The 20,000-nt window shown below is 48.8% G+C and overlaps 1 protein-coding gene across 1 annotated transcript in view; it reads right to left on the reverse strand.

Annotated features, from left to right (window-relative positions):
- The window catches only part of cacna1ab (calcium channel, voltage-dependent, P/Q type, alpha 1A subunit, b), a gene marked incomplete at both ends in the record, with an annotated part of 47,116 nt that overhangs the window by 17,139 nt on the left and 9,977 nt on the right, over window positions 1-20,000 (reverse strand). Inside the window, 14 exons of the mRNA XM_084465395.1 lie at window positions 1-38; window positions 7,819-7,915; window positions 8,456-8,583; window positions 9,186-9,336; window positions 9,715-9,812; window positions 10,013-10,078; window positions 11,166-11,282; window positions 15,701-15,784; window positions 16,899-17,009; window positions 17,336-17,500; window positions 18,062-18,263; window positions 18,830-18,967; window positions 19,352-19,512; window positions 19,782-19,881. The exon at window positions 1-38 is cut by the window's left edge and continues 68 nt beyond it. Of these exons, the coding sequence (XP_084321521.1) occupies window positions 1-38; window positions 7,819-7,915; window positions 8,456-8,583; window positions 9,186-9,336; window positions 9,715-9,812; window positions 10,013-10,078; window positions 11,166-11,282; window positions 15,701-15,784; window positions 16,899-17,009; window positions 17,336-17,500; window positions 18,062-18,263; window positions 18,830-18,967; window positions 19,352-19,512; window positions 19,782-19,881 (1,656 nt within the window). The remainder of the gene's footprint in view (window positions 39-7,818; window positions 7,916-8,455; window positions 8,584-9,185; window positions 9,337-9,714; window positions 9,813-10,012; window positions 10,079-11,165; window positions 11,283-15,700; window positions 15,785-16,898; window positions 17,010-17,335; window positions 17,501-18,061; window positions 18,264-18,829; window positions 18,968-19,351; window positions 19,513-19,781; window positions 19,882-20,000) is intronic.

A 20,000-nucleotide genomic window follows, 5' to 3' on the forward strand; every position in this document is an offset into this window, starting at 1 on the left:
TTGTCATCGGCAACCGGTAGGTCCATGCGCAGCAGCCTCTATAGAGGGGAACCAGCCAGCATCACAGGGTGAGACCCCAAAAACACACTCTTTAAAGAGGGGGTGCATTGACTCTGAACCTCCAGGGGGTGGGGGGACGGACGAGAGAGCTCCATAGACGCCGCCCAATTGGAAACGGCCTGGGAGGGTTGTTTTCCCCCAACACTTTTTAATGATGTGTTTTGATGGCTCAAACAAGCGTCAAACAAGCCTGACGCTTGACGATTCAAACCTTGTGAAGTGAATTCTGTGAGACGGTAGACGCATTGTGCAAGTCTATAAGTCAGGGTTAGGGGTTTAGCATGTTGCCGCTAGGCATTGGTTTAGCCTGTTGGCGCTAGCGATGTGGTTTAGCCTGTTGGCGCTAGCGATGTGGTTTAGCCTGTTGGCGCTAGCGATGTGGTTTAGCCTGTTGGCGCTAGGGAAGTGGTTTAGCATGTTGGCGCTAGGGAAGTGGTTTAGCATGTTGGCGCTAGGGAAGTGGTTTAGCATGTTGGCGCTAGGGAAGGGGTTTACCTCTGGGAGAGACACTCACAAGTGATGGTTAGGGTTAGGGTCCCATTTGCCAGTGATGCTCTTCAAGCCTAGAGTTCATCTATCCAATGAGGGGAGGGTATGGGGGGGGGGGGGGAGGGAGGGGGCGTAAGAGCCCAGACCAACCACAGTAGAAGAACAACAACAATGGGAGCCAATGGGATGGCTTCCGCCTCAACCTGTGCCCATGTTCCCTAGATGTGTGAATGCTGTGTTCACATTCAACACATGTAAAGACGTTACACACATGTAAATATATATGTATATATATAGGATATCTAGAAGGTTCCACAGCACGGACCCCTGCTAGAACTCTAGCGGCCTTCCCCAGGTCTCTAACATTCACGAGAGTTTACATAGTCCAATTAAAGGGGCTTAATTGGAGTCCTGGTGGTAAACAGAGTGGGTGTCACTGGAGAACGTTTACAGAGTCACTGGGAACCGGGGAACTTTGAAGGGACTAGGACTTTCTTTATAAATACTACGATGATTATTGTTACTGCTATAATCATCGGAGACATAGACGCTACGGAGCTCCCTCGGCCTGCCTGGAGGTTTCTGTCTGGCCGTCACGACAGCAGGTTCAACCAACGGCAGCAGGGGAAGACCAATGGGGGATGGAAACCAAAGCCAGCACCCTGTGGGTGACTGTCCCTATCCCCCAGTGGGTGTCCGTTGGTTTCACCTGCCGACATGAGAGATGGGCGATCTCAAGATGGCGATAAAGTGTGTGTGTGTGTGTGTGTGTGTGTGTGTGTGTGTGAGTGAGCCTCTTTGTGTGTTGCTGTGTTTGTCACGTGTCTCGTGTGTGTGTGTGTGTGTCCATGTTGGCCATGCCCAGAGGCCAGGTCTGGCGCGGGGGGGGGGGGGGGGGGGGGGGGGGGGGGGCGGGAGGAGGGTGGGAGAGGCGGAGGCGCTTAGGGCATTGGCCAACATGAACAGCCCTCGGCAGGGCAGGCGGTACGGAGATCGTAGCCATGCAACAGAGGGTGCGAGGAAACACATGCAGACGTGCAACACAACAACCCCCCCCCCTCACCAACCCCGGCCCACCACCCGCTGATGTTCAGCGCCCAACGCCCCTGAGGAGACACCGAGCATGCGGCATGCGATCCCACCTGACTCCCGTTCTGACCCCACCACCCGCCACCCGCCACCCGCCCCCGGCTACACCCCTCCTCATCCCGACCGTGGTGTCACGATACAAGCAGCCGTGCTTTCCGCAGGGCGGAGTCTCCAATAGCCACGGAGGATCCATAGAGCGGATCGCTGGGCTGTGTTTTGGAGAGTGGGCTCTCGTTCTACTTTTGTGGCTGTCGGTGTTGTTGTTTTTTTTGGAGTTCAGATGAGGTCAGATTGTACTCCTCGGACTGCATGATGTGTGCTCATCAGGGTCAGATCTCTCGACGCTGAAGGGGTTCCGTCATGAATGGGGTTCATTCAGGTGAATTCAGGTGAATTCAGGGGGAATTCCGGGGAATTCAGGTTAATTCAGGTTAATTCAGGGTTAATGATTAAGAGTTGAAGGATTGGAGCCGTGTGGTATTTCCTGGAAGGAGATACAGCTTAAAAAACAAAAAATATCTATAAATAAAAGAGATTTAAAAAGAGATGATTGACATATCCAGAGTTTATCTTTTGTCTAACGTCCGACCAAAAGGGGAGGGGGGGGGGGGGGGGGGGTGGGTAGGGAAGGGAGGAGCCCATGGGGGAGAGCGGTTAGTAGGTGGAGCTTAGTGGTGCTAAACTCAGAGATGAGATGACGTGTTACAGATAAAAAAGTGAGATAATGAAGAGGAGGGTTCGTGAGATTAGAAATAGAGCCGTGACAACTGCGAAGAAGAATCCCGATTTGATGAAAATTTCAATAGTAGTACCAAAAGAAAGAAAAAAAGAACTATAGGAAGTGGGAAGGGGCATGTGTTGATACTGAGGAATAGCGAGATAGTAGAGAGAGAGACGGAGAGAGAGGGAGAGAGAGAGGGAGCGATAGAGAGAGAGAGCGGGGGGAGGGGGGTAGGGGGTAAAGGACAAGACAAGTGTCACAACAAAAAACAAAGACACAGACGAAGAAACGCTGTCAAAGAAACCACCGAGAAAACACGAGCTGTCAGACCGGTCTCAAACCCTAACGCTCGTTCCAAGAGGTCAAAGCTCATGAGCTGGGGAATTTAAACAGATTCAGGTTTCCGAGGCAACAAGACAGCTGACTTTGCCTTCTCGGCGCTCTCACGGAAGACAAGAAAGCGTATTATTTCTCATCTCCAAAAAAACCCCAGAGAATGTGAGATGGTTCAACAAGTGGTGGAGGTCAGGCAGAGGGTTGGATGGGCGGATGGATGAGGACTTACGTTACAGACCAGAGATGGCAGAGAGGGAGAGGGACGGACAGGGAGACAAGGAGAGACAGTGTAGAGAGGAGAAGAGATGGATGGAGGTGGAGCTACATGGATGTCGCATGAGAATGACATCATTCAATCACAGGGGGAAGATGGAAGAAAGGCTGAAAAAGAGAGAAGGAAAGAGGACAGAGACTGATTCAAGACAGGTTGTGGAAAGAGACTCTGAGATGAACACCGATGAGAGGGAGGAGGAGAAGGAGAGAAGGAGAGGAGGAGGTGGTGTTAAGTGACAAAAGGGATAGAGTGTAGGGCGGGGGAGGAGACTGAACAGGAGGTGTGAGGAGATGAGGAGATGAGGAGGTGAGGTAAGGAGGTGAGGAGGTTAACAGAAGGACATGGCACTCGACCAAGGTCTTGACATCATCGGTCCAAAGCGCCAAATACTAATGAATGAGTCAAAGAAAATGAAGAATACCTTTCCTCTCCGAATCAAGTGGAAAAACACAAGGAAGGAAAGATACAAAGCCAAAATCCCCAAAAGCCCTAAGAGTCCCAGCTACACCTAGCCCATTGTGTTGGCTCATCTTGTTTGTGTGTTCATGAGTTGGTTGTGTGTGAATGCGTATGTGTGTGTGTGTGTGTGTGGGTGTGTGTCAGAGTGTTGTGTGTGTGTGTGTGTGTGTGTGTGTGTGTGTGTGTGTGTGTGCCATCCACAGGAGCAATGGAGCCAGAGGACTGAATGCACACCTCCTTGCCACTTCTTCTGTACCTGCATCGTCAGCAATCCACCGCACTGGTCGACTCGGGATTGGAACCCTCGCCCTTCTGCAGTTTCAATATGCTTTGTTCTGTGTTCACATACAAGAGATTTAACCTGTTGTGGTTTGGTTTCAGCCACCGGTCATCTTTTACAGATGACGCACGGTAAATACAACCTATTTCTTCTTTTTAGGATGTTTTTTTTTTTGAAAATATGCAATTAATGCTGTAAATACAATGAAAATGTTGCATGCTGACTTACAATCTCAACCTCAAATCGAAGTCGTCTACATAAAGCAACAGCCCCCCCCTCAAATAAAAAAAGCCCTGCTAAATTTAGCCATTAGCTCATTATTTTCAATCATTTTTTACTGCTTAATCGCTGACGTCATGAACTCCATGTTCATCCTAAAATGAAGGAATTTCTTTCTTTGTTCATTTATTATCTCTGATGTCTCTGTGTGGTCGGGTGGGTAGTGCATGTATGCGTCCGTGCGGGCTGCAGAGGAATTGGCAAAGCTTCCTCTCGTTCCTTTACCCCTGCGGACTGGCTGTCCGGAGCCCGGGGAACCACGGGGGAAAACCACCAGGGAGAACGTAAAAAACCAAATCAAAGAACCCCACTATCACTTTCACTATCACTCCATCATTCCACCACAGAAGCCCCCCCACCCCGCCGGGTTTGTCGGTCAGCAAGGAGGGAACAGCACTCAGCGGACGAATCACCACCATGAAAAATAATAAGGAGAGGAAGAAGAATACCTGAACAAAAACCAATAACACACACGACCACGCGCACGCACACGCGCGCACACACAGTCACACACACACACACACACACACGACGAGGGAGAGTACACACCGCTGGGAAAGGGGGTCACGGGTAAGGGATGGGGGAGGTGGGGGGCAGGAGAGGAGGGGAGGTAAGAGTGGGTGGGGGGGGAGGGGTGGGGGGGGGGTCACCATAGGAACGAGGGAGGGATGGGAGAGGGGGAGGGGAGGGAGGTGAGGTGAGGAGAGGGGTGGAGAGGGAGGGGGAGGGGGAGGGAGGAAGGGGTAGGGGGGGGTCTACCTTATAGGCCACCCGCGCTGGACACCTCTTCCCGAGGCCAAGAGGTGGACACATGTGTCTTAGCATCTGATACATGTCTGTATAAGTGATCCTTCCGCTGGGGTGGTCGCACGCATCACACACGCACCATGCCCGCACACACGCACACGCACATGCACGCACACGCACACACACACGCACACGCACACACACACACACACACACACGCGCAGACACGTACACACACAAACACACACACAGGCACGCGCACACTCACACGCAGACTCACTCACACACATACACACACACACACACACACACACACACACACACACACACACACACACACACACACCACCGCGACCACCACCATCACGACCGCCGCCACACATCCACAACAGAGGACAACAAGGAAACGAAAGCAAACACAATGTGGGGGAGGGGGGGAGAGAGACGGAGGAGGTGTGTCGAGGAGAGGACGACAGGAGGAGGTAACAGAAGGAAAGAAGGAGGGGAAGGGGGGGGGACAAATACACACAGGTTATTGTTCTGTAGCTGTGAACACGCGTGGTGAGCGAGAGAGAAAGAGGTGATATATATATAGAGAGAGAGAGAGGGAGCATCTTCTGCGGTTCTACTCTGGTACGTTGTTCAATGTGGGGAGGAGAGGAGAGAGGAAGAGATGAAAGGAGAAGAGGAGGAAACAGAAAGGCAGTGGAGAGGAGAGGGGAGGGGGAGTGGAGAGGAGAGGAGAGGAAGCGAGGAGAGGTATAGGAAGAGAGGAGGGGAGAGGAGGGGAGAGGAGAGGATAGCAAGAGAGGAGAGGAGGGGAGAGGAGAGGATAGCAAGAGAGGAGAGGAGGGGAGAGGAGAGGATAGATAGAGAGGAGAGGAGGGGAGAGGATAGGATAGGAAGAGAGGAGAGGTATAGGAAGAGAGGAGTGGAGGGGAGAGGAGAGGAGGAGTGTAGAGGAGGAGAAAGGAGGAGAGAAGAGTAACAGTAGGCAGGGGGTTTTGGGGAGTTGGACGAAGCCGGGGGTACGTTTTAGTTCGTTAGTTATTGTTAGGACATTCTATGCGAGGGGCGGAAGGGTTGATTCAGGCTCTAGTTTGATGCCTCCTTTCCCGCTCGTATAGAACGGGCAGAGGGCTGCGGGACAGCTCAGTGACACATGAATGCAGGTCAAAGGTCAATGCAGGTCCATGACAGTGATCGCGACTACCTCGCTAACAGCACCGATTGATTAGCTGCCGTGGGTCGCTAGGGTCCAGAGCTAGCTGCTCAAATTGTTAGCATAAGTGCAACACGAGCTAGTGTGCCTGATTTGCCTTGTGTTCCCTTTGCGACTCTCTATATATCCGTCTGAAATGTCTGTCTTTGGGGCGTTGATTCACGACCATCTAATCCAAATTCAACCAAAAAGTGTCAATCTTTAACCAATCTGAATATCTGCCAGGTATTGTCAGCGACTTGTTGTCTTGTCTATACATATTTGTGAGGCCAATTTGTGCAGACAACAGGTTCACAAAGGGTAGACCATAGAAGTGGATGGGAGAAGTTGCAAATTCCATTGGTCGACATTTGGTGGGGCCCAAATGGAGGAAAGTGGTGGAACCATTGCAGACTGATGCTTTAAACAAAGTGAACAAGGCAAATTAGGCTAGGCTAGGCTAGGCTAGTGAAATGTTGTTTTCAATGTCCAATGGCTAAAACAGAGGAGTGGTCGGTGTACAAACCCCAGCTTAACCCCATTTCCCTTCCCCTTACTTCACATATTCATGCTTTCAATTGGTCATTCATCTAGCCATTCATTCATTCATTTTCTCATCATCATCGCCATCCTTCGTGCTTTCAGTCTGTCAAGTCTTTGACAGTCAGACACAGGCGCTCACAAAACATTAACTCCCAACTCAACACCAGAGCCATACACAAAGAGAGTTTGGCCATGTCCAGTCATGTCTTGCAACACCACTTAAAGTAAATAGGATACGATAAAATATACTTTATTAATGCCATCTAATCTCATTCACTTTATGTGAATAAGATAAAATGGGATGTTCTTTATTCATCCCAGATGGAAATATGAAGGGTTTATTTGGTGAACCAGACCAAAACCATATCCTTTATCTTGTAATTCTGAACCAGAGTTTGGATCTCATCTCAATGGCTGGCCACCAGGAACTAAAGACCACTGCGGAGGGGTCCTTGTGGCGGCTGGTCTCCTCCTCGGCCTCTTTAAGTAGATAATTATATCAAGGTTGGCTAATTGATTCAATAAAGAGTCTTAGCTTAGGAAACAGACGTATAAGACAGTGGTCCAGAGGCTAATGACATCAGGGTCTCCTCTAAGGTCCCCATTAGGTAACCCTGTTAGCTACCGTTAGCATCTAGCCACCGAGCAATTATCATGCTAGCAGTGATGGACCAGAATCTGGGCCAAAATGTCTTTGTGTATGTCCCTGTTCAACCCACAACCCTCCCATCTCCTGATCCCTACCCCCCAGCCCGCCCAGCCCATACTAGAACAATGCACATGACTAGACCACACGACTATAGCCTCTGGGACTGTGGACAGAGTAGAGGTGTACCCTGGGGACAGGTGAGGGGGCCTGCGCGTGCCCTAGCGCCCAGCGTGAGCGGTGCAATGGCGAGTGCGATGCACACCAGTTTCATGCTCCACACACACACCACTACAGGCATGTGTGTGCATTTGTATGTGTGTGTATGTGTGTGTGTGTGTGTGTGTGTGTGTGTGTGTGTGTGTGTGCGTGTGTGTGGGTGTGTGTGTGTGTGTGTGAGAGAGGGCATACACAAGAGCGTTTGCATTTTAACTCTGCACATTTCTGCATTGTCCCAAACATTCTCATTCTCATATCAGAATGCATTGACAGTAGAACACCCAGATCAAACAGCTCTCTAAGGATGGAATGAGGTTACCCAACACAAAAGGAGATGACAGTGCTACTCAGAAACCAAACCAAAAAGCAACCCGATGCGAGAACAAAGTTGATTCAAAGTGTGTGCAGAAGGGAGACATTCATGGCAGTGTCTAAGAGGCGAGCAGGTGGTTGCGTTGAAGGCTGCGTTCCAAACCTTGCAGGCCACCCTATGTGGGCATTTCTTGCCAAGGCCCAGGGGAGGGGAGATAACCCGTAATAAACTGTACATATCCTTATAATGTATGCGCCCGCTGCAAGAGAGATACAGGAGGTTAGGAGGTTAGGGTGTGAGGCAGCAGCAACAGGCACACACACGCACGCACACACACACACACACATAAAGATGGTGAGAGTGAGAGAGTGAGAAAGCGAGAGAGCGAGAGAGCGAGAGAGAGAGAGAGAGCGAGCGGTGGGGTGAAAGGTGAGGTAGGCCAGAGAGACACAGAGAAAGAAAGGAGAGGGTGAACACACACAACCACACACACATACACACTGGCACAGACAATATGCAGTCTGCACAGATAATTTAAGATGGAAGAAAGAAAGGTAGATAGATAGAGAGAGATAGATAGATAGAGTGAAACACACCACAGCAGGGGTGTGTTGTTTTGAACAGGAGAGAAGTTCTAGGCTTAGATTGTATTTTACATTCAGTTAACATCCTTACAGTTCTAGTGTTGCATGGGGAGAGTTCTGCAGAGGAATAGTATGTGAGTATCTTAGTGTGTGTGTGTGTGTGTGTGTGTGTGTGTGTGTGTGTGTGTGTGTGTGTGTGTGTGCGCTCCACTCACCAGGCTGCAGGGTCGTATTCAGCCCATATTCTTACATACTCGTCCAGGTGATGCGGCCCCAGGATGGATGAGTCTCGGGTCAGGTACTCAAAGTTGTCCATGATGACGGCCACAAACAAGTTCAGCATCTGCACCCAGCACAGAACTCCACTCAAACACAAGGCTCTGGGAGGCCATGCACTCTGAATCAACTCAAATATAAACTCAACTCAAATATAAATCACTGCAGTCAAAGTCAAATTCTGAAAATTCAATCAATTTCAAACGTGAATTTGATTTCCCATCGGTTGAGGAGTTATTAACTATGCTAGTTATTAACACATTACACCTTCATAACTTGTGGGTTGTGGGTGAAGAAACTAAAATTGAAGGTGTTTCAAAACTAATTTTTTACTTGTAGCAGAACAAAATAGACTTTGCATAGAAAGATACTTTCTTTAACATCAATTGTGGATTCCATAACAAAGTAAAGTAGCCTAATTATTCATCGTTAATTATTAACCTAATTATATAATTAGTCTTAAGTTGGTCCCTGTGTAGAAGAATAAAACACACTCCAATAGCCTCTCTTTGGACACAACGTTCAACAACGTGTTTAAAGTATATGTGTGCACACTTTTAGCAGGCACAATCATCAAGACGTGATCGAGAGGTCAGACTCTATGGTGTTGGAAATGACCAGAGGTGGTCTCCACGGAAACGGGGATGAGTAGGAAGCGGGCAGTCTCACCAGGAAGGAGCAGAGGAAGATGAAGGAGACAAAGTAGGTGTAGGCGAAGGTGCTGCCACACTCTGGCTCAGAGTTCCCAGACAGCTTGTCACACTCCTTCCCCCCGAGACAGGCCAACATGATCTCATGCCACGCCTCGCCCGTCGCACTCCTGCACACACACGCCCGCACACAGACACACAGACACGCACACACACACACACACACACACACACACACACACAAATAACCACACACATACACAAGCACACACACGCATACATATTTATACACATCATTATAATTATATTTAATTGAGCGAGAGAGACAGAGAAAGAGACAAAGACAGAGATGGAGAGAGAGAGAGAGAGAGAGAGAGAGAGCGAGAGAGAGAGAGAGACAGGGAGACCGACATGAGACAGAGAGACAGAGAGAGAGAGAGAGAGAGAGAGAGAGAGAGCGAAAGAGGGAGAGAGGGAGTGACAGAGAGAGAGAGAGAGAGAGAGAGAGAGAGAGAGAGCGAGAGAGAGTGAGAGAGAGAGAGTCTGACCTGAACAGCAGCATCAGAGCCATGATGAAGGTCCTAAAGTTGTTGTGCTCGTTGACGGCCCCCTCCCCCACCACCTCCAGGGCCAGATTACCAAACAACTGAACCACACACACACACACACACACAGACACACACGTACACAAACGTACACACACACACACACACACACACGCAAATACAGAGAGAGATCAGGAATTGTTTGGTGGATGAAAACAGGACTTTTTCACCATCACCTTCATCATCATCATCATCCTCGTCGTCCTGCTAACTGAGACCCTGCGGTGGCGGTGGGACTCACCTGCATGCCGATGATGGCGTAGATGAAGAAGAGCATGGCGATCAGCAGACACACATAGGGCAGCGCCTGGGGGGGGCAACAGCAGTTTGTGAGAGTGTGTTTGTGTTCCCGTCCTCTTGAGGACACACAATGAGGACCTCACGCACACTTTGAGTGTGTACTGGAGGAGGTCCACCACTGGCGATGCTATTAGGATAATGGAGGAGACTAAAGATCCTGGAAGCTGGAATTGAACTTTTAGAATATATGAACAGTTTCAAATGCCAGGGGATACGCGCGCTGGGCTTCTTTCGAGACCGTATGCGCCAAAGACACAGCATCATACATTTGTTCCAATTACTTGCATATTTACGTGTATCTTTTTTTCGGTTCTTTTTGAAATATTGATTGTTGTTTGGAAAAGCCCTGACAATTGAGCATACTGCTTTGTTTGTTGCAACAGTTTATGTCTGGCCAGTCGGCCACCTATCACCCTACCTATCACTCCCTGGAAGACCGGCAGTCCTTCTCAAGGTTTCTAACCATCCCTGGAAGACCTGTGTTCCTTCTCAAGGTTTCTAACCGTCCAGAGAAGAAAGGTGTAGAAGTAAGGTGTTACTTTTCAAGGTTTCCTCTCCATGGAGGGAGGGGTCCTTCTCTATGTTCCTCCTCAAGATGTCTCCCCTCCGGGTTGTGGGAGTTTTTCCCTGTCCTTAGAGGGCTAAGGGCCTGCTGCATTAGCAGGCCCACACAACAGACTCTCACTCGGCTTCAAACCGAATACCAGGCGAAAAGATGACTCATGTCATGTCTGTAATGGAAGGACGTCACTTTAAAGCCCGAGAGCAAATATCGCTCTCCTATTTGTGGTGCGCACACAAACAAGAACTGGAATCATATTGTTTTAACAGAGCAAAAGCACACAGGGGCCCGAGTGGAGCGTGGGCTGTCTTTGTGTTCCGCTCGCTTCAAATAGGACTCGGGTCTATTTCAGAACAGAACATTCAACAGCATTAACCCGTCGTCTGTCCCCGACACAGCCGTGTGCCGTGGGCTTCAGGGCGACGACAAGAACCCACAGCTCAACAGCTCGTTGAGATGAGGAGTCGTGTGTGGATGCTGAGGCTGTGGGGGGGACCACAGTGACGGTCCGGGGGTCCGACCTCATCAGTACCTTGAAGGACTGGACGAAGGTCCACAGGAGGATCCGGATGGTCTCCCCCTGTCTGAGGAGCTTGATGAGACGAGCGGCTCGGAACAGCCTCAGGAAGCTCAGGTTGATGAAGTTATTCTGGAACACAACCCACAAGCACATATCACCCACCGTACAGGGAGCACGGTCCACACGCTGCCACACATCACAACACACACACACACACACACTCACCCTAACCTCAACACAACACACACGCTGCCTGACCTCATCAGAACACACACACACACACACACACACACACTCTAACCTCAGCACAACACACAAACATACACACACACTCCCTAACCTCAATACAACACACAAAAACACGCTTTTTAACCTCAACACAACACACACACACACTTACATCAACACAACACACACGCTCTCTAATCTCAATATAACACACAAACATACACACACAATCCCTAACCTCAACACAACACAACACATACACGCACACACTCCCTGATCCCAACACACACTCCCTAACCTCAACACAACACACTCCCTAACCTCAACACAACACACACACACACACACACACACACACATGCTCTCTCACTTCAACAAAACACACACACACACACACACACACACACACACACTCTAACCTTAACACAACACACTCCCTAACCTCAACACAACACACACACACACACACACACACACACACACATGCTCTCTCACTTCAACAAAACACACACAACCACACACACACACACACACACACACACACACACACACACAATACACACACACACTCTCTAACCTCAACACAACACACACACTCCCTAACCTCAACATAACACACACACACACACACACTCTAACCGAAAACCAAAATCACAAGGTAGTGAGAAATAGAGAGAAACATAGAGATAGAGAGAGAGGCAGAAAGAAAGAAAGGGGGAGAGAGAGAGAGAGAGAGAGAGAGAGAGAGAGAGAGAGAGAGAGAGGGCAGGACTGGGAAGAACCAAATTAAGAAACAATACCAAACACATTGTTAATTGGACACAGAGAAACAAAAAAGACAGACACAAAGTAAATGCAGGCGGGAGAGTGAGGGAGATATATATATATAGTGAGAGAGAGAGAGAGAGAGAGCGAGAGAGAGAGAGAGAGAGAGAGAGAGAGAGAGAGAGATGAGAAGACAGTAGGAAGAGAGAAAGTAAAACGAGACAAAGCATCATTTTAAATCATCTACAGGTCATCATCCAATCTGGTAAACCATATTGTTTTATTTTAAGGGAACCAAATGCACTGATATCTGGGGAAGGGGAGGGGAGGGGTGTGGGGTGGGGGGTGGGGGGGCAGGCGAGGGAGAGGTAATGGAGTACACTGCACCAAACCTGTCAACCACAGGCCCCTGGACACCCTGCTGACATACATTTACTCTCACGCTCTCACACACACATATGCACGCAGGCACACACACACACACACACACACACACACTCCTAGGCTGGTGAATTGATTCAAACCTCTGTTCTATACCTCGATGCATCTCTCTTTATGCATGTTTCTCTCCTTCTCTCTGTCTCTCTCTCTATTTATGTCTCTCTATCTCCGAGGAATAGATGGAACCCAGGGCCAATAGCTGGACTCTCTCTCTCTGATCTCTGCTGCGGTTCTGTGGTTGACAAGTGGAGCACAGGAGCTACGAAGAGGAGTGTGGAGGAGGAGTGATGAAGAGGAGGAGGAGTAAGAGGAGGATGATGAGGAATAGGAGGAGAAGGATGAGACGAAGGATGAGGAGTGAGGACTGGGCAGCGGATGGATAGTATCAGACAGCGGGGGCGGGCCGGGCCGCGGCTGAGATCACCAACACATGTCTGCAAAGCGTCCATGCAGACCCGGTGGGGGGGACATGCACATCATACACCCCCCCCCCCGGGCCACCACGCGCATGGCCAACACACAGGTCACCTGCTGCTGTCACATGCACCTCCTGCATCTACCGTGATGATAGGGGAAGTGATCTAGATGTGTGTGTGTGAGTGTGAGTGTGTGTGTGTGTGTGTGTGTGTGTGTGTGTGTGTCTGTGTTATCTGTAGCATAGTTTGGCAATGTAAGTAGAAGCAGATTCCCAGAGAATCACTTCTGATTCCATGTAGAGTCACACACTGTGAGAGCATTGCTCTTGTCCTATTGGACAATGGCCTCATTATAGGACATTTCAATATCCACCCGCTTGTGAAGTGTCACATGGCAGTGTCCACCTGGATGTGTGTGCATTATGCATCTGGATGGACACGACGACCAAATAGAGGCCCTTTGGATCAAAGTCCCAATGGTGGAGTCAAGAGGGAATTGCGCTTACATTTGAGGACTAAATGTTAGGACTAAATGTGAGGATTGAATGTGAGGACTAAATGTTATGACTAAATGTGAGGACTAAATGTGACAACTTAATGTGACGACTAAATCTAAAGACTAACTGTGAGGACTAAATATGAGGACTAAATGTGAGGATTAATTGTGAAGACTAAATCTAAAGACTAAATGTTAGAATGTGAAGACTAAATGTGAGGACTACAGAATATTGTACATCCTTCAAGCAGCACTAGAGTAGTATGTGGTCCAAAGCACTGTTGGGTCGCTTGCTGCTATCGTGTGTGCAGTGTTGTGAATATTTGAAGAGGTGTGTTTGAGTGGGGGACGACTCAGTAGGCTTCCTGGCCCCTCCCCTTGCAGCACATGCAACGCAATGGGAGGGGGGGAGGGCAGGGCTGGGAAAGATGTTGGAAAGGGGGAGGGGAGGGGGGAGGGGTTTATGCATTGACCAATGACGATGCAGCAGAAAGCTTTGAGAGATAAATTACAAACCAACCAGATTCTACATTGTGCGGAGATGTAGAAGGATGTATGATTTATTTTGCGGCACAGTGTGGGAGGGGTAAAGATTAGTCAGATTGGTTGTTTCGTTTTTTTTTGGTTTGTTTGTTTTGACAAGAGAGGGGGGGGGGGGGGGGTGGTGGTTGTTGTTGTCGGTGGGGTTCATAGGACAGAAGGCATGTCTCCACCACCACCATCACCACCACCACCACCACCACCACCACCATCATCATCATCATCACCACAGCACCACCACCAAACAGCATCACGGATGAAGGACACGATGAAGAAGGATTTCATAGTGCATTTTGATTGGATGGATTTTTTTTTTGTTTGTTTATCACACAATAAGTAAGGAGGGTGAGGGAGGGGGGGGGGTGAGGGAGCCAACAGAGTAGAGAGTAGAAGTGAAGAAGGCATGTAGAGAGAGAGATAGAAGAGGAAGAGTACATCATTATGGTGTTGACACACAAAACAAACACAGCGTCAAAGAGTCAACCGCCGCTTTCAACTGGTGTGGAACATTTGCATTAGTGTTACACACCCCACACCCCACACCCCAGCTAGCACTAGCTGTTATCTGGCCATAGGGAGATATACAGTAGTTTTTTCATTGATTCATTACACAACAGAGACGACCTCTTCATCCTAATCATTTTTCCCCTCTTCTCTTCCCCCCCCAACTTGTTAAAGTAGAATACGAAAACTCTACCAAATCCTCCATTTAGTTTGCCCAGATAGTGACTGGTTGGTAAGATGACGTTTCTTTGGACGGTAACATACCACGTCCTTGGAAAATCCTACCATACAGCCATGAAGAATGGTTTGGGAAGCGATGTCTAGTGCCTGTTGTTGTATATACAAGTGCATGAACACGCAGGAAGCATCACAACAGACGCGGCCGAGTGAATACGTTAAACACTGAGACGTCGCTCCGAATAATCCCTTGTCGGTGGACGTCCGATAGGGCGAGCCCAGAACAGAAGGTCCACATAAGGGCTCAGCATGCTCCGAGAGAAGTCGATTCGATTTTTGGAGAGCGAAGAATTCCTTAGCAGACAAACGTTCCGCACTACACGCCGTTTCAGTGAACGCACCGTCAGTTAAGACCAGTGGGGTACAAATCGGATCAAAATAAATCACGGCTGCACCTGCCTGACTAATCACGCACAATGTTTACATTGCCTAGTTATGAAGTATGTTGGCCACTTAAGACGCTCACATTGACGGTTATGTGAAACATCATAAATAATACAAACACGACAAGCGCTGGACAACACACTGGAATACTGTAACACACATCAAGAGGAAAGAGGAGGTTAACACACACAGAAGACAGAAACACTGGATCCACACACTGCTATAACAAGAAGGGGGCTGCACTCACATTGATCTGATTGGTACTTAATTAGGAATTATATGTATCATTTATTGTCTATCTTTCCATCTATCTTGTGCTTACTATTTGTGTGTGTGTGTGTGTGTGTGTGTGTGTGTGTGTGTGTGTGTGTGTGTGTATGAGAGAGTGTGTTTGAGGCATCGGAAAGAATCGGGTCACACAACTTTGGAGAGAAAACTTTCCCCAACTACTTCCTTAACACCACTTAAGACCAGAGGATATTTTACCCTATTTCTCATGTGCATTTTTTTCACTTCTCTCCTTCCCAAACACTTACCCCAAGTTCTGTCACTAAAATGTCTGTGATGGCCCCGAGAACTGAGACAAAGTCGAAAATGTTCCAGGCGTCTTTGAAAAAATTCTATTGGAAAAGGGGGGAGAGACAAACAGTGATTCAGACCAATGGTAACACAGGGGTGCATTGGGGAGCCATCCAATAACATTTCTGAAAAACCGAAGCACCCACCCACCATGGTGCTCCATAGGCCAATGTAGTGTTGTTACCGTGCGAGGAGGCAGGAAACTGGGCTAAGCTAATATCTCTGCTGTAAGAGAGGCTCTTTCAGCTAAGGGAGCCGAAGAAAATGTTCTAGATCTGTCAACCAAAATAACTTGGTATAAATGAATAATAGGTAGAAATGCACAAGCATATAGTGTAGGGTAACCCAGATAAGGACTAGTGTTTTTGTGTGTGAGTGTGCGTGCGTCTGTGTGTGTGTGTGTGTGTGTGTGTGTGTGTGTGTGTGTGTGCATTTGAGTGAGTTTGCATGTGTGTGTGTGTGTCGGTGGTGTAGGTATGTCTGAGCATGTGTGTGCATGTGTGTGTGTGTGTTTATCTGAGTGTGTGTGTTTGTGTGTCTGAGTGTATGTGTGTGTGTGTGAGGGTGTGTTAGTGTGTGTGTGTGTGTGTGTGTGTGTGTGTGTGTGTGTGTCTGTGTCATCGTGTGAGTGTGTGTTCATGTGTGTGTGTGTGTGTGTGTGTGTGTGTGTGTGTGTGTGTGCGAGTGTGTGTCTGTGTCATCGTGTGAGTGTGTGTTCATGTGTGTGTGTGTGTGTGTGTGTGTGTGTCTGAGTGTGTGTGTGTGTGTGTGTGTGTGTCTGAGTGTGTGGGTTTGTGTGTGTATGTGTGTGTCTGAGTGTATGTGTTTGCGTGTCTGTGTCAGTGTTTGTGGGTGTGTGTGTGTTAGTGTGTGTGCTCGTGTCAGCGTGTGTGTGTGTTAGTGTGTGTGCTCGTGTCAGCGTGTGTGTGTGTGTTAGTGTGTGTGTGTGTGTGTGTGTGTGTGTGTGTGTGTCTGAGTGTGTGTGTGTGTCTGTGATAGTGTTTGCGGGTGTGTGTGTGTGTGCCTGTGTCACCGTGTGTGTGTGTGTGTGTGCTAGTATGTGTCTGTGTCAGTTTGTGTGTGTTTGTGTGTGTGCTAGTATGTGTCTGTGTCAGTTTGTGTGTGTGTGTGTGTGTGTGTGTGTGTGAGCCTCACCAAAGGACCGAAGGCTATGAACTTCAGGATTGATTCGAGGAAGAAGAAGGTGGTGAAGACGATGTTGAGATTCTTCAGGACGTCGTCATACGTCTGAGACGCCCCGTCAAACTAAACACGACAAAGACACACACACACACACACACACACACACACACACACACACATACACAAAGAAAGGTAGGTGTAATGTTCATAATCATGTGTTGGGGCAATCGAATATCAAATCGAACATATTGCGATATCTAAATCTGCATCTGAATCTCAATCTAATCCAAACCATGTTTAGCAAGCAAGATGCAGGGCTTCTCTCTCCAGGGTCCTAGGCAGGTACAGACTGACTGGACTATCAAGGCTCTGTTAAGAACCCCCTCCCCACCGAGGCGTTATCTCCCCCCCTCGTTGTGAGTGTGAGGACGACGGTGTGGACGACGTACCTTCATCATGAGGACGATGGTATTGAGTGCGATCAGAGCCATGATGCTGTACTCAAAGGGCGGCGACACCACAAACGTCCACATGCGGAACTGGAAGCTGAGCTTGTTCTTGGGCATGTGTCGCGTCAGGGGCCTGGCGTTGATGGCAAAGTCTATACAGGCTCGCTGCGGGGGAGGGAGCGATGGAGATATATCATCATCACATTATGAATATGAATATGAATGATCATAGACTTTATTTATAAAGCAGCTTTTGAAATGTATGTTACAAAGTGCTTCATAAGTGCATTTTAAACAAATACAAAAAAAGTCAAAGTCAAATAAACAATCCTTTCCTCTCCTCTCCTCTTCTCTCCTCTTCTCCATTAGCATGTTCCCCTGCTCCTTTCTTGTCCCCAGCTCCTCCTCCCGTCCTCTCCACCTCCTCCCCACCTCCTCTCCTCCTCCCTACCTCCCCTCTCTCCTATCTCCTCCTTCATTTCCAGGGCTGTCTTCCATCATCTTGACTCCCTGCTCCCTTCTCCTCCCCACCTTCCCCCTCACCTCACCACCACCTTCTCTACTCCCCACCTCCTCCTTCGCCTCCCAACCTCGTCCTTCTCCACGCCAACTCCTCTCTTGCTCCTCCCTATCTCCTCCCTCTCCTCCCCACCTCCTCTCTCTCCTCCCCACCTCCTCTCTCTCGCTCCTCCCCATCTCCTCCCCTCTCCTCTGTCTCCTCCTCACCTCGTTCTTTTCCAGGCTGTAGTCTTCCATCATCTTGTCTCCCTGTTCTTGGAAGGTGATGATGATAAGGGCAACGAAGATGTTGACGAAGAAGAAGGGGAAGACAACGAAGTACACCACGTAAAAGATGGACATCTCCATCCGATATCCAGGGCTCGGGCCCTGGTTCTCATACGTGGAGTCCACCGAGTGTTTTAGCACCCTGCGGGGAGAGGGGAGAGGAGAGAGGTGAGAGGACGTGTGATTATTGCAGCTCCAGTCGTCCAAAACAGACTTTTGTGGGCTGTGTTTATTCATGCATTCATTAAGAAAGGCGTTTTGAGTTGGAATATATGATATGACTACTGGAACTATTTGCACTACGCCTAAAAAATAGACTGGAAGCAGAAAGGGAGAGAAAAGAGGAGAGAGGGGAGAGGACGGGGGAGAGAGGGGAGAGGAGGAGGAGGAAAGAGAAGGGGAGAGGAGGAGGAGAGAGGGGAGGAGGAGGAGGAGAGAGGGGAGGAGGAGGAGGAGAGAGGGGAGGAGGAGTGGACTAACGAGGGCCGGAGATGATTTTGTGATTGTGTGTGTTTTTATGTGTTTGTGTGTGTGTGTTTGCATGTGTGTTTGTGTGTTTGTGTGTGTGTGTGTGTGTGTGTGTGTGTGTGTTTGTATGCGTGTGTATGTGAGCATGTATGTGTGTGTGTGTATTGGATCGTGTGTGTGTGTGTGTGTGTGTGTGTGTATGTGAACACGTGTGTGTGTGTGTGTGTGTGTGCTACTTACTGCGGCCAGCCCTCTCCAGTGGAAACAGTGAAGAGGGTGAGCAGGGCCCAAGCCACGTTGTCGTAGTGAAAATCGTACTTCTTCCACTCCCGCTTCTGAGCTTTCACCTCGTCCCGGTCGTAAACCAAGTACTCGCCCCTGAGGAAGTACACACACACACACACACACACAACCACAGTCCAGACATGAGCCATGAGGTGGCCATTTTGTTTGAAGTTGTAAAAAAAAAAAAAAAAAGTGTAATGCTCAGTTTTCGCCAGAGAGGGCGCTGATAATTTGGTTTTCGAGTTTGTCCACCCTTTAAAGGAAGGTATTAAAATCTTTGCTGACTCCAGTAAGTATAGGTATTAAAACGTAGACTATTGACGAAATTAACATCACTTTAAAAATAAATGCAGAGCATATGGGAAGATACATAACAAAGATCACAGACGTTATACAAATTGTTTAATGTTATGTACAATTTGGCCACACTACTGACAATGTTGATAGGCTACCTGCAGTATTTGCATTCCAACTGACCTGCAATCGCGCGCAAACTCTTTTGACTCGTCGGTGCAGAAGAAAAAGCGTCCCTTGAACAACTGCACGGCCACCACGGCGAAAATGAACATGAACAGCATGTAGACGATGAGGATGTTCAACACGTTCTTCAGAGAGTTCACCACACAGTCGAACACGGCCTGGGAGAGAGACACAGAGATGCATGGAGAGAGAGGGAGAGAGAGAGAGAGAAAGAGAAAGAGAAAGAGAGAGAGAGAGAGAGAGAGAGAGAGAGACTGAAATCATGTACAAGATGTTCTCCTGAACTGTTGAGGTTTAAATGTCATGTTTTGTGTTCTTGCTACTTGGCTGTTGTGCAGGTGTTCAGGTCAGTGTGTGTGTATTTGTGTGTGCGTGTTTATGTGTGTGTGTGTGTGTGTATTGTGTGTGTATAACGTGTGTTGCTCACCTTCAGTTTGGGAAGTCGTTTGATGGTCTTCAGGGGGCGCAGGACTCTGAGCACGCGGAGGGACTTGATCGTGCTGATGTCCTTTCCCTTGCCCGTCCCCCTAGAGTTCAGTCACGGAACAACCAGAGCGTCAGACACCCGACAGGCAGAGACAAGAGACAGCTCTCTGGCTCACAGAGGGGGGGGGGGGGGGGGGGGGCCTCGCACCGCAGCACTGCG

This window comes from Micromesistius poutassou (assembly GCF_964030765.1).
Source record: "Micromesistius poutassou genome assembly, chromosome: 3".
In the NCBI taxonomy this organism is placed as follows: Eukaryota; Metazoa; Chordata; class Actinopteri; order Gadiformes; family Gadidae; genus Micromesistius; species Micromesistius poutassou.